Below are 12,434 nucleotides of genomic sequence, written 5' to 3' on the forward strand. Positions count from 1 at the left end.
CTCACTACAACAGTTTGAGGATATTTCAAAAGGACTGGTTCCATTTTGGGGACCAATTCTCAACAGTCGTAATATAAGACGACTATCTAGAATTGTGGAAAATGTGGTCCAAACAACGACTGAAATATTAGCTAATATTACAGTAGAGCTTCAGGCTACAAGACTTGTTTCTCTTCAAAATCGGATGGTGCTCGACGTCATCCTGGCAGATAGGGGTGGAGCCTGTCATGTGATTGGCAGCTCATGTTGTGTTTACATACCTGATTCAGCCCCTACTATACATCTTGCCCTTACAAAATTGCACCTGTTAGCTAATGAATTACATGATGAAAATGGTACCTGGACCCTTAGTGGATGGTTCTGGAATCTTTTAACTACATGGGGATGGAAAGTATTTATGATTATCGTAGGAATCTTTGGAATAATTTTCACTTGTTGCATATGCCTTCATTGTGGTCCAGCGTGTTGTACTTTTTGTGCAACTAAAATAACGTCTTCTTTGACCCAGGCCCAACAAAAGAAGAAGGAAAAACAAATGATTCAGAAAGAAGTAGCGGATCTCATTCAAATAGATGAAGGGGTATTTGTAGAGTAAAAGTAACATTGTTATATTGGCCATTATGGGGCAAAAGGGCCGTCTGTTGGAATATAAAATAATATAAATATGATTGTCCCACTATGAACCATATAACCGTCACATGTATCCATGAATTGAGAATAAAAACATATTTGTATGATAGCCTAATGATAGGTTAAAGAATATCGTTCTGTCCTATTAATGTAGTTAGGGCTACTTAGTATAATATCCCTTCGTCTATCTCTTCGAGTGTTGATACTTCATGGTATAACACAGAACACGGAAAACGGGTTAAACCGTAAGTCTGCCTCTCTTTCGTATGGAGCATGGTTCAGGGAAACTCAAGGTCAGACTTGCTCTTCTCGTAGGATGCATACATTATAGCAGGGTCTGTTTTTGTACTCTACGGGTCCAAGATAGACAAGAAGGGCACCTCACTGACCTACTCTTGGAATAGCTTTTTAACTTAGCTACCGACAAATGTGTAAAGAACCTTAAATGGGTGTTCCGGTAGACCAACGGATAGCTTGTGTATTTCCTTTCTTGGTGTTAACCAGAATATGTAAAACGCATATATACTCTGCGTAATGTGTATTTAGTTAGTCTCCTCTGCGCACCTCCATGGGTTGTGTAGACAGAGGCTCCCCTGTCAGGGCTTGTATTTTGATTCAATAAAACGATTCGACCTTCTTCATTGCCGACTGCTTGGTTATTCGTTAATTGTGAATACGTATATATATATTCGTGGACTATTGGTAAGTATAGTCCGACTTTAAGAAATTGGAATCTTTCAGCAGCATCTAGGAGCACTGCAACTGCCGGTAAAGTGGGCTCAAATGCATGCATTACAGCAAAGAGCGTTCTCAAATTATGAGCTGTAGAGCGAGTTGGGACGATCCCGGATTGATCAGGGAGGACCATAATAGGAAGAAGTAACTCCAATCTTGTTGATAATACCTTCGCTAACATTTTAACACCCTTATTTATCAAGACCGGTCTATAAGAATCACACCTCTCCGGCGGTTTGTCAGGTTTTAATAGCGTAACCACGAGTGCTTCACGCAGGGTCGGCAGTAAACATTGAGTCTCGTATGCTTCCTCATATAACTGGAGAAGATAAGGGGCGAGCAGATCTATATGCTCTTTGTACAATTCTGCTGGCAACCCGTCCGTACCAGCTGATTTTCCATTAGGTAGCGCGACAGTCGCGTCCTGTAGTTCATCTAGGGTAAGAGGATGCATTAGGAACTCCTGAAGTCCCCGCGAGAGCCACACCAGCACAACATCATCCAAATATTGTGCAAGTTCTGCCTCATCAGCTGCCTGGCGACGTGCATACATCCCTGCATGATAATTTGCAAAGGTTTTGAGTATATTGGGTGTATCATAATGTGTGACATCATCTGCGATGAGCTCTTTCGTTCCTAAGCTCCAACATGGCAGTCGGAAAGAACAAGCGGCTGACCAAAGGAGGCAAGAAAGGCGCTAAAAAGAAGATTGTTGACCCCTTCTCCAAAAAAGACTGGTATGATGTCAAAGCACCAGCAATGTTCAATATCCGCAACATTGGGAAGACTCTAGTCACCCGAACCCAGGGAACCAAAATTGCATCAGATGGTCTTAAAGGTCGTGTTTTTGAGGTGAGTCTCGCTGATCTCCAGAACGATGAAGTGGCCTTCCGGAAATTTAAACTTATTACAGAAGATGTCCAAGGCAAGAACTGCCTCACCAACTTCCACGGAATGGACCTCACCCGAGACAAAATGTGCTCCATGGTTAAAAAATGGCAGACTATGATTGAGGCAATAATTAGTGATGGGAGAGGCACTCCTAACAGTATAAGCAATAAACACTTTTTTTTAAACATTAAACATCAATTAATCACGCGTGCTGAGGAGGAAGACACACTGTCCAATATGCGTCGATATGTAAACGTGAAAAGTAATCAAGCGGAAACCGCTTGCCCTCTACGCACTGTTGCGATTTCAACCTGAATCGGTTGGCTTGTTTCAACACATTTTTTTCACATGAAAACTCATAAACATTTTTGTTTGCAAGTGTTAAATTTTTACTAACATTTCAAATTTGAAAAACATGAAATTCACTTAAATATCAGTAAATACCACGAATTCATAAATTTCAGAAAATGTATATACAAATCAATGTTCTTTTTACGTCATGAACAATAAAGTTTCTTGCCCACACTTTTAGCCCTGCCCAATGCATTTCGGGCCTATTTGGCCCTTCCTCAGGGGCGATACCTGAAATAAAAAGATACAAAACTGGGTCACATAAATGACATCTGGCTCTCCAGATACAAAGTTCATAGAATGTCACTATATTAATTATAATGCATGAATTTATCCAATGTCTGTTTATCCTGAAAAATCATAATGTAATCACAAACAAAGTAGGCTGAACAATGCGTAGTTGCACACTCACTTGTGTTCAAGGAAGGCGTGTGTGAGAAAAATGAGACCTCGTGGAACGGGAAAAAGATGAAATTTTGTTCGATCGTGCCTGAAAAAACAAGCACTCTCTTTACAGAGTTGTGGAGACAGAGATATAAAGGTGGCAAACAAACACTAGCCAGAAGTAACACTTACTGCTAGGAGCCACGGCGTGATACGGCTATGGGAGCTGGCGGGATCGGCAAAGTCCAAACATAACCATGTGTCTATCCGCGTCTTTAGAAATGCCTGAGTGAAACCTGAAAAAGCGTAACAGTCTGGCCTCAGTACAAGATGATATGTTGGTCTAGTAAGACTTAAACTAACTCGCTCCTATACTTCACTATTTGACTTACGTAAATACGTAGTATCCCTGCTAAATGGCTTGCGCCTCCTTAATATGGCAGAATGCGGAAATGGTCACAACTCCCTCTCGCTATCCGTGCATACCGCTGAAACAAAACGCAAACAGCGACAATCAGTTCCACTGTGTTCTATTCTACAAATAAGCACTACTTCACCCCATACACCGTTAATACCTGACGTGATTCTGAATAAAGGCTTCAGTCCGCGAAACAACCTCTCTTCCTCTCAATCGGTCACTGGGTCCGGTGTTTGTCCGGAAACGAGCACTTTGCTAACAGCGACGGCCTGTGTTTATGACGCGTCGGGATGTAATCATAGAAAACGGACTTTGGAACTGAAGTGAATCTAAAAAACGACCCGAGGGCGCCATGTTACTATGTTGTGATGACGTGAAGTTCTACACGAGTGAAGTGCAACATTTGAAAATACAAAATGTAATGAAAAAACAAAAAGTAATGAAAAAACTTGCTTAATGTCATATTCAAAACAGCCATGAAAATTAAACAATTAAACTGTAAGGACAGTCCTCCCGCGTGTTATAATGCGCAAATATCATAGAAAACACGTTAGATCAACTCGATCATTGATCCCTTTGGGATCTTGTGTCTGTAATTTTTTTATCCAGAAGATCTCTCTTTGTAGCAGAGTTTTTGTAAGAGTCTTGCCTGGAGATGGGGCAACCACTTCTAGGATCTGGAACTTCAGTTGAGCTATGGTATGCCTGTTTCTTTCCCAATGTACCGCCAAACTGCTCTTGGTATTCTTATTTCGTATGGTACTTTTGTGCTCGGATATGCGAGTCTTGATTTTTCTCTCAGTTTTCCCCACATATAACAGTCCGCAGGGACATTTGATAGCATATATAACATTCATGGTTCTTATCCAAAAAATATCCCATTGCAGTATTACAAACAGCAAAAGAAAAAACCGATAAGTTACCTAGGGAAACCTTGTTCCAGAAAAAAACAAAGCAGCTTCAACAAAGACAGGTATTTGTTTCAAAATATTCAACCAGTTCACAAGAGATCAAAAAAAGCATTAATTACCACTGGGAATTGCTGAGTACGGAAACTGATTTCAAAGATCTATTCACCAATAAACCAATTTTTGCCTACAAGAGGTCACGGAATATCAAAGAAATATTGAAACCTCATTCAGTTAAAACCATGGAGAGCTACAAAGGAATGAAAAAATGCCAAAACTGCGTACATTGTAACAATGTAATTGTAACCAATACAGTCAAGCACCCACATACGGGGGAAACCATCCCCACTAGAATTAACGCAGATTGCAACACCATGAATGTTATATATGCTATCAAATGTCCCTGCGGACTGTTATATGTGGGGAAAACTGAGAGAAAAATCAAGACTCGCATATCCGAGCACAAAAGTACCATACGAAATAAGAATACCAAGAGCAGTTTGGCGGTACATTAGGAAAGAAACAGGCATACCATAGCTCAACTGAAGTTCCAGATCCTAGAAGTGGTTGCCCCATCTCCAGGCAAGACTCTTACAAAAACTCTGCTACAAAGAGAGATCTTCTGGATAAAAAAATTACAGACACAAGATCCCAAAGGGATCAATGATCGAGTTGATCTAACGTGTTTTCTATGATATTTGCGCATTATAACACGTGGGAGGACTGTCCTTACAGTTTAATTGTTTAATTTTCATGGCTGTTTTGAATATGACATTAAGCAAGTTTTTTCATTACTTTTTGTTTTTTCATTACATTTTGTATTTTCAAATGTTGCACTTCACTCGTGTAGAACTTCACGTCATCACAACATAGTAACATGGCGCCCTCGGGTCGTTTTTTAGATTCACTTCAGTTCCAAAGTCCGTTTTCTATGATTACATCCAGACGCGTCATAAACACAGGCCGTTGCTGTTAGCAAAGTGCTCGTTTCCGGACAAACACCGGACCCAGTGACCGATTGAGAGGAAGAGAGGTTGTTTCGCGGACTGAAGCCTTTATTCAGAATCACGTCAGGTATTAACGGCGTATGGGGTGAAGTAGTGCTTATTTGTAGAATAGAACACAGTGGAACTGATTGTCGCTGTTTGCGTTTTGTTTCAGCGGTATGCACGGATAGCGAGAGGGAGTTGTGACCATTTCCGCATTCTGCCATATTAAGGAGGCGCAAGCCATTTAGCAGGGATACTACGTATTTACGTAAGTCAAATAGTGAAGTATAGGAGCGAGTTAGTTTAAGTCTTACTAGACCAACATATCATCTTGTACTGAGGCCAGACTGTTACGCTTTTTCAGGTTTCACTCAGGCATTTCTAAAGACGCGGATAGACACATGGTTATGTTTGGACTTTGCCGATCCCGCCAGCTCCCATAGCCGTATCACACCGTGGCTCCTAGCAGTAAGTGTTACTTCTGGCTAGTGTTTGTTTGCCACCTTTATATCTCTGTCTCCACAACTCTGTAAAGAGAGTGCTTGTTTTTTCAGGCACGACCGAACAAAATTTCATCTTTTTCCCGTTCCACGAGGTCTCATTTTTCTCACACACGCCTTCCTTGAACACAAGTGAGTGTGCAACTACGCATTGTTCAGCCTACTTTGTTTGTGATTACATTATGATTTTTCAGGATAAACAGACATTGGATAAATTCATGCATTATAATTAATATAGTGACATTCTATGAACTTTGTATCTGGAGAGCCAGATGTCATTTATGTGACCCAGTTTTGTATCTTTTTATTTCAGGTATCGCCCCTGAGGAAGGGCCAAATAGGCCCGAAATGCATTGGGCAGGGCTAAAAGTGTGGGCAAGAAACGTTTTTGTTCATGATGTAAAAAGAACATTGATTTGTATATACATTTTCTGAAATTTATGAATTCGTGGTATTTACTGATATTTAAGTGAATTTCATGTTTTTCAAATTTGAAATGTTAGTAAAAATTTAACACTTGCAAACAAAAATGTTTATGAGTTTTCATGTGAAAAAAATGTGTTGAAACAAGCCAACCGATTCAGGTTGAAATCGCAACAGTGCGTAGAGGGCAAGCGGTTTCCGCTTGATTACTTTTCAGACTATGATTGAGGCTCATATTGATGTGAAGACCACTGATGGCTACCTGCTCCGGCTCTTCTGTGTTGGTTTCACCAAGAAGCGTAATAATCAGATCCGCAAGACCTCTTATGCCCAGCATCAGCAGGTCCGTCAGATTCGCAAGAAAATGATGGAAATTGTGACCCGTGAGGTGCAAACAAATGACCTGAAAGAAGTGGTCAACAAGCTGATCCCAGACAGTGTTGGCAAAGACATTGAGAAGGCTTGTCAGTCCATCTACCCTCTCCATGATATGTATGTACGCAAGGTCAAGATGCTGAAAAAGCCTAAGTTCGAATTGGGAAAATTGATGCAGCTGCATGGTGAAGGAGGTACCACCGGGAAACCTGCTGGTGATGAAACTGGTGCAAAAGTGGAACGGGCTGATGGCTATGAGCCGCCAGTGCAAGAATCAGTCTAAAGATTTCAAATATCTGTAAAATAAATACAAAATTTCTGACTGCTTTGATTAGTTATGTTTTATGGTGTGGTGCAATAATGCGGCTAGCAAGTGCTCTGCCTGGCCTGCCAACTTCGCCATAATATCGAGCAGTGTCCCAGCACGACATATGTATGATTTCTTGATCCGCCACATTATTATACTCTGTGATCTTAGCCTTGATAAGTGCCAACTAGGCTGGATCGGCTGTTTGTTCATAACCGCGCTCAAGATCACACAATTGTCTCCCAAGTGCAGCCATGGTGTGACGCAACAATTCCAGCACTCCTGCCTTTAAACCTATACAGGCCGCCCGAATGGTCACTTAAAAGCTTCCCAAAGAGTTTCGATAGTTTGAACCAACCCCGTGTTATGGGAGAAGTAGTCTGCTATAGCTTCATGGACACCCTCACAAAAAACCTGGTCTAAGAGGGAAGACGGATGCAGTCACCAATGGAATTGGGAGGGTATGCAAGATGGCAGTGTCATGTTGAGGAGTACCGGGGAATGGTCTGATAATGTCCGAGGTAGATGTTTAATCTGTACAGTCCATGCAACAACATCCTGCGTGTCTAGCCAGAAGTCTATGCATGAGCATGCCTGCCGCTCATATGAGTGGCATGTACCTTCCTGGGAACCTGGATGTCTCAATTGCCAAATGTCACCATACTCACACACAGACACAGTGGCTTTCTTGAGAGGGGGGTCAACTGTCGATACTCTATCCAATACAGGATTCCGAACAATCGACTCCACAGATAATGGATGATGATGGTAGTTTATATAGCTTGCCCCATAACGTGTCATAAAATGCAGGGTCATCAATGTTGGGACCATGTAAGTTCATGATAACCATCTTCGCACCATATAGTGTTCCCTGCACCATGATGTATCGCCCTTCCTCATCTTCCTCTACGTGTATTGGCACAAAAGGAATGCCCTTCTTTATAAGAATCATCACTCCCCGTGTATACGAGGAGTAAGATTCAACCAGTCGCACTCCTGCCCATCTGGTAGCTATAGTTGAAGCTGCACGTTTGTTAAGGTGAATTTATTGCAATACTGCGATCTGGATTTGGTGATGATCAAGGTACGACCGTACCTGCCGCACTTCTTCAGGGTTGTTAAGCCCTCTAACATTCCAACTTAACCACAATATTGTGGATGTTTTGGGATCAGTCATGTACATCGATTCTGTGGAGTATATCCGTGCCATTGCCTAAAAAAGTGAAGTTAGTTTAAACCCTGCTCTGCCAATGTGTCATGACCAAAACTCTAACAATGTGATAGTGTTTCCCAACAAGCCCCTCACTCACTTCAGCATTAGAACCATGCTGTGAATACCCTGTTTCAAAACAAAACAGCATGTATACAATTGCATCTGTAAGTCCTTATAAATACAATGAGAAAAATAGAAATCAACATTACAAATGCACTAAAGAGCACCTGATCAAAAGGAAAAACTTTGCTGGGAATACCCATACTGTGGGTCGCTAGTAGCCATCAGCTCCCCGAGTTAACGGGGTTGGTCAAGACCAAAAGAGATAGGCTAACCAGCCATCAGCACATGTACAATGGAGGGGCCCTCATACATGATGCCATCAGAGCGCCAACATTGTAGAGTAAGCAACCTGCAATATCAGAACTTGAAACATTTAACAGGCTGCATAGAACCAGCAGAACATAGTAGGTGATGCAATAAAAATCAGATGCAAGCTAATAACCACATAATGTACTAAGAATTACTGGCCCTGGTATTTAAAATGCCAAATAAACACAACAAACATTATTAGTCTCACATGTTCAGCCCTCAGAGTCCGAGTCAGCGCCTCTTTCACGCCGCTCATTCCACCGAATATATTGAAGGGCTTCTTTGGGCGTTGTGAAAATGCGGGCCTTTCCCGCATGTTGGATCCGCAGACAGGCAGGGTACAGCTTTTAAACTTCTTTTTGACAGTTTGGAATTCATGTTGCGCCTGCTGCACAGCAACAGTGAAACCGGGAAAGAGTTCTATTTTCATCCCCTGATAGTCCAGACAGCCTTTTTCTCTTTCCAAGCGAAGCGCTGTGTCCCGATCCCAATAATTCAAAGAGCTGGCTATGATGGGTCGTGGAGGAGCCCCAGGCACACGGCCGGGAGCAGGGAATGGTGGGCCCGTTCCACTATAAGCACCTTGGAAAAAGGGTCAGCGCCCAGGAGAGACACTAGCAGCGTCTGGACGAAGGATTCCATGGGCCCAGTGTTGGTGGATTCTGAAATGCCTGTTATGCGAAGGTTGTTCCTGCGGGACCGAGCCTTGATGTTTTCATTCTTCGCTCTTATCACCTCCAGTAGCTTCTCCATACGGGCACAGGAGGAGCTGACAGCCTTCAAGCTATCTTCCGTAGTCGAGATACGTTGCTCAGCCTCCACTATCTGCGTACCATGCTTATCTATTTTCGCCGCCATGGTGTCCATACGCAGGTTAATGTGATAATTCTTTGCATCTATGGACTTCAAGCTCTGTTGCATGCTCAGCATCAGACGCTCTAGTTTTGTAGTCGATTCCGCTTCAGGATCCAGGTCTGTGTCTTTTGTGTGTTTTTTGGTCTTGAAGTGCAACTTGCTCTGCTGCTTGTCTGTCCTCCCCATAATGGCTGTGGTCCAGCGAAGATAATGACAGTCAGATGGTGAAATGCCTAGGCTGAGAGGGAATGCAGCGGAGCCTGGGCACAGCAGAGGATTGATAGTTAACTTTGACCCCACCAACTGCAGCACAACGGAGAGACAGTTTATGAAGACTGATTTGAATGAATGAATGAATGAATGAATGAATGAATGAATGAATGAATGTAGTTCTTATAAAGCGCAAACTGTCACCCTACGGGTATCCTGGCGCTATAGGCTGAAATGCCATAACAAGAGTGTAAATAGTCAGTCTGTCAGTGAAGAGGAAAATCAGACCCTGGGGAAGAGCCAGGTTTTAAGACTCTTTTGGAACTCAGTAAGGGAGTTAATTTGTCTGATATTCTGGGGTAGCTCATGCCATACACGGGCGCCAGCCACATTTAGTGCCCTACCTCCCATCCTAGAATGCTTGAATCTAGGAATCATCGGTAGACTGGCACTAGAGGGGCGGAGCTGCCTCTTGTGCTGGTACCGGGTGAATTTTTCCTGTAATGGGACTGGACCCAACTCGTGCACCGCTCTAAACACCAGGCAATGTGATTTCAAATAAATGGAACCTTTCACTAATAGGCAACCAGTGTAAATATCTCAAAGCCAGGATGGAAGATGAACGACGCTGTCTATTTATCACCGGTTTTGCTGCTGCAGATTATAATCTCTGCAACCCCTGAAACATGTACTGTGGTGCTCCCAAATACAGGGAGTTGCAATAATCTAGCCTATTTATCACTGTGCTTCTCACTACCAGAGAGCGGGACACTTTTGGTAATAATGAGAGTATCTGGCGTAGCATGCGCATTAAGGAGAAGCACACACTGGCAACCTTATTTGCTTGTGACTCCATCTGATGGTTGTCATCAATCAGAACTCCCAAATTGCGTACCTTGCTGACCGGGGTCAGCGGTTCCTCCTCAGGAGTAAGCCTGAACTCCAGTGGAAGATGTTTAGATATCCTGGCAGAGGAACAGTACACCACCTCAGTCTTCCCACCATTAAACTGAAAGGAGTTCCTACGGAGCAAGCCAGCCGTCCGGCGCATACACTGCTGGAACATGTCCAGGGAGACTGCATGTTCTCACTCAAAGGAGAACGCCAGCTGTGTATCGTCGGCGTAATTGACTAGGTCGACTCCAAATGATTCAAGAATGGGAAACAGGGGCTGCAGATAGACATTGAAGAGAATAGGGCTGATCGCAGAGCCCTGCGGCACCCCATGAACTACCGGGGATTTGCTGAAGGAGAACGGTGTCACCTGCTGTCTCCCCGCTAGATAGGACTGTAGCCATTGCAGTGCCCGACTCTTCACACCTATTTTCTCCAGTCTCTCCACTAAGATTGAGTGGCTCACCGCGTCGAACGCGGCCGAAATATCGAGAAGCACTAAAACAGTTGCATTCCCGTTGTCGGCTCGCATACGTGGGTTGTCCATCATGGTGGCCAGAGCTGTCTCAGTCCCATGGCCTGGGCGGAACCGAATTGATCTCTGTCAAGCAGATGATTCTCTTCTAAAAAGCACAATAGAGTCCTGCTAACTGCCTTTTCCAGAATTTTAACCGGATATGGCAGAAGAGAGATGGGCCTAAAGCTGACAGGGGTTGTAGGGTCCAGAGAGGGCTTCTTAATTATTGGAGTCATCACCGCCTGCTTCCAGCCCTCCGGAACAGTTCCTTCCTCTAAGGATTGATTGCAGATCTGCCACAGCAAGGGGAGAGTTTATTGGCCAAAAGTCTTCCAGATTTTATGGGGAAGAGGGTCCAGAGGAGAACCCGAAGACACACTATGTGCCAGACTACTAAAACCAGCTGCAGTGAGAGTCTGAAAGTTATCCAGAGCCGTTAGCTGTCGGGAATCGCCGTCCATTGTCTGATCGCAATAGTCTAGAACATCAAGATTATTAGGAAGGAGGGTGCCAACAATTTTAGCGATCTTGTCTTGAAAATGAGAAGCAATCTCATCACACAGTTTTTGCGATGCCGCCAGGATATTACTCAGGCAAGTAGGGGAGGAGAGATCCTTGACGATCTTTAAAAGCTCAACACCTAGAGCGCCTCCCAATATTGTGCTAAGAAATGGCTAGAAATCTCACACTCCCTCACCTAAGATAGCTCTAGTAGTGGGAATGAGTGTATTAAGCACGCTCGAGCAGCGGGTGAAGAAAAATGTTTTATGGTGCGGGTAAGTGGAGTCAGATTAAGCAGTTAAAATGATTAAACAACAGTCACAACAGGTTTTTAAAATAGTCACAGCAATTTATCGGGGTTGTTAACATCATGCAGATCCCTAATATTCCTTTCTGCACCACCAGCGTGACCGCAGGTCAGTACTTTAGTCCTTTGTCAATGTTATTGTCTACACCAAATGGGCCAACAATTGACCACAGCCGCCAGGTCCTGCAGATCCTTTCAAGCAGTGCAGAACTGCATACAGTCAGGAGCTGTATAGCAGCGAAGGTGCAGTAGATAAGCACAGAAGTGGAACCATTGCCCAGCCCGACCGATCAGGTTAGGTATTAGGCTTGTAGAAAATCCAGATAAAGCGCCTCCACAATATTTAGACCAGCAGATCACAGCTCAACAGATCCAGAACAAGTACACCAGGACTTAGGAAGGACAGCCAGCAGCTCCACAGTTCAAAATGCTTGTGGTCACAGCGGCGCGAGTCTCATGCCATAACAAATGCAAGATCGGGAAGATTTCTGAAGTGTAGCGGCCCAGCACATTCCAGCAATTGTGGCAGACTGCAAGTTAGTCTCAAGGCCCTCAGGGTTATGAAGAAGAAACAAAGCGGTAGAACTACCAGCAGACCGCCAGGTTAGTCGCACACCCAAGACCTCATGCCAGGCTGCGCAGATATAGTTTGCA

The 12,434-nt window shown here is 43.6% G+C and overlaps 1 protein-coding gene across 1 annotated transcript; it reads left to right on the top strand.

The window, feature by feature from the left end:
• Positions 1-1,995: 1,995 nt before the first annotated feature.
• LOC147702406 (small ribosomal subunit protein eS1-like) lies at positions 1,996-6,925 on the top strand. Its single transcript, XM_086931026.1, has 2 exons — positions 1,996-2,379; positions 6,459-6,925. Exons 1-2 carry the CDS (start codon positions 2,014-2,016, stop codon positions 6,885-6,887), a joined length of 795 nt encoding a protein of 264 aa, XP_086787152.1. The 5' UTR covers positions 1,996-2,013; the 3' UTR covers positions 6,888-6,925.
• Positions 6,926-12,434: the final 5,509 nt, after the last annotated feature.

Source organism: Lissotriton vulgaris, chromosome 7 (assembly GCF_964263255.1).
Source record: "Lissotriton vulgaris chromosome 7, aLisVul1.2, whole genome shotgun sequence".
In the NCBI taxonomy this organism is placed as follows: domain Eukaryota; kingdom Metazoa; phylum Chordata; class Amphibia; order Caudata; family Salamandridae; genus Lissotriton; species Lissotriton vulgaris.

What these genes read in the sequence shown, in the direction of transcription:
- LOC147702406 (XM_086931026.1), top strand. Translation starts at nt 2,014, where the DNA reads ATGGCAGTCGGAAAGAACAAGCGGCTGACCAAAGGAGGCAAGAAAGGC. An exon ending in AATGGCAGACTATGATTGAG is followed by an intron (nt 2,380 to 6,458) that starts GCAATAATTAGT and finishes ACTATGATTGAG; the next exon opens with GCTCATATTGATGTGAAGAC.